The 2,106-nt window shown below is 36.8% G+C and overlaps 1 protein-coding gene across 1 annotated transcript; it reads right to left on the bottom strand.

Moving 5' to 3' along the window:
* Nucleotides 1-372: 372 nt before the first annotated feature.
* Nucleotides 373-1,412, bottom strand: LOC104232344 (transcription factor HEC3-like). Its single transcript, XM_009785519.2, has one exon. The coding sequence runs from the start codon at nt 1,274-1,276 to the stop codon at nt 470-472; it is 807 nt and encodes a 268-aa protein (XP_009783821.1). The 5' UTR covers nt 1,277-1,412; the 3' UTR covers nt 373-469.
* Nucleotides 1,413-2,106: the final 694 nt, after the last annotated feature.

Raw genomic sequence — 2,106 nt, 5'->3', positions numbered from 1 at the left:
CATATTAAATAATTTTTACAGAAATATAAAGTTTGAGTCAAAATTACTAGATCCCGCCGAACCCCTAATTATCACTAGGTCCGCCTCTAGGGTAAGGGGTAGGGGTGGGGAAGGGACCAAGGGTATAATCATATTCAATTGCTTCTCACGTCACTGTTTTATTCCCGGGAGAGAATTCAGCCAAACGAGCTTTCGGACAATGATCAGAAAAAAAAACCTTATTGTATAAATCCTTATACTATAAATTATATATATGGAACGTACGTAATTCAAGTCTAACCGTTGTGATGATTATCATGCCCTTTAGTCAACACAATCCTAACAAACCTATTTCTTTTAGTTCACAATTCCACATGACATTACCAGTATACACAATTTCCTCCATTATTATTAATTTTATTCTTATAAATAATTTCCATTAGTACATAATAATAATCATAATAATCACTTCAATTCCGAATCTTTTTAACTAATTACCAATTACCTCATACGTAGGATTCGATGCACTGTTACCAACAAAGGTTGTGGTAGTAGCGATGGTAGTGGTGGTGATACCGGAGGAGCCAAGAATTAGAGCTTTTGTTGGTGTGACCATATTTGCCCAATTTTCAGTATTAGGGCACGGCACTACTGGTACCTGTGATGGTGAAAGGTGATGGTTTGACGATTGTAATTGGCGAATTTGCCTTTTTAAAAACTTAACATAGCGAATGGCTTCGTCTAACATGGAAGCAGTGTCCATTTTTGTTCCACCAGGGACTAATCTTTGCAAGATCCTAATTTTTTCACTGATTCTTTCGCGGCGGAGCCTGGCTGCAACGCTCTGTGGATCGTTGCTAATTCGGACATTTCGCCTTTTAGGCTTTCGAATGGTGGCTGGATCAATATCCACTGGTTGCATAGCTGCAATCTTGAACATCATTTCCTTCATGGCTCCTAACTCCTCTTCTTCTTCTTCTTCATCGTCCTCGGGTTCTTGATCATGATGATCTTCGATTAATGTTTGAACATGGTTGTTTCCAACATGATCAAAAGGGACTTGTTGTTCTCGTTGTTGTTGCAATTCACTTGAGAAAGAGGGAAGGTGGTGGTGGGGGTTTTGAAGAGGAAAACTAGGCCAAATGGGGTTATGATCAAAAGGGAATTGTCGTTGTTGCTGCTGTTGTTGTTGTTGCTGTTGATGATGATGATGATCGTCGAAGATATTGTCATTCATATTGGCCATGGTTGGTTGCCAAGTGGTGGTTGTGAGCTTAAGGTGGTGGTTGATATCCATGGCAAGAATAAAGATGAACAATATGGAGGGAGAAGAGAAGAGAAGAAGAATATATATTGTGCTTTTCTTGTGTCATTATGAAAAGATTTTCCTCATATTTATGGAAGTACTCTTAAAGCAGTGGAAAAATCTAATTGTAAAAAAGGGGGGCAAAAAGGGTGGTGACTTATCAAAGCGCTTGAAGATGTACTTGAGTGAAGCCTTAGAGGTCTGACTAGTACACCTTCGTAGGGTAGAGAAAAGGCGTAAGTTATACTCCATCTGTTTCATATTAAATGAGGTAGTTTGACTCGTCACGGAGTTTAAGAAAAAAGATGAAGACTTTTGAAACTTGTGGTCTTAAAAGCTTAAGGGTAAAAAGTTTGTGGGGCCATGACATTTGTGTGGCTATAAAAGCTTCTCATTAAGGGAAAATGAGTAAAATAAAAGAGTATAAAGTTGAATTAATTCCAAATTTAGAAATGTGTCATTTATTTTGGAACAGACTAAAAAGGAAAGTATCTCATTTAATATGAAACGAAGAGAGTATACATTATGACATATACACATTCGTACATTTATCTATATGCATGTATATCAAGATATAGAGGGACAAAAAGAAGGGGGTGGGAGGGGGATTGCAGACTTTATTCAACCAGGACTTAACCCACTTTTGGTTGGGGTAAAAATTTATTCGTATCGAATGTTTATACTAAATCTAATAATAAATTAAGATGAGAATATGTATTAATTTACTATAGTTTAGTGATTATCATGTTTTTAAAGAAATTTATCGTGTATTTATTGGATTAGAGTTAATACTCGTACAATGCTTTCCAGGTGTTGGAAGT

Source organism: Nicotiana sylvestris, chromosome 5 (genome assembly GCF_000393655.2).
Source record: "Nicotiana sylvestris chromosome 5, ASM39365v2, whole genome shotgun sequence".
In the NCBI taxonomy this organism is placed as follows: domain Eukaryota; kingdom Viridiplantae; phylum Streptophyta; class Magnoliopsida; order Solanales; family Solanaceae; genus Nicotiana; species Nicotiana sylvestris.
Note: the sequence above shows the minus strand (reverse complement) of the source record. Positions and strands in the feature narration are given on the sequence as shown.

Bases quoted from the DNA above. Each gene is read 5' to 3' on its own strand.
- LOC104232344 (XM_009785519.2), bottom strand. From the start codon at position 1,276: ATGGATATCAACCACCACCTTAAGCTCACAACCACCACTTGGCAACCA.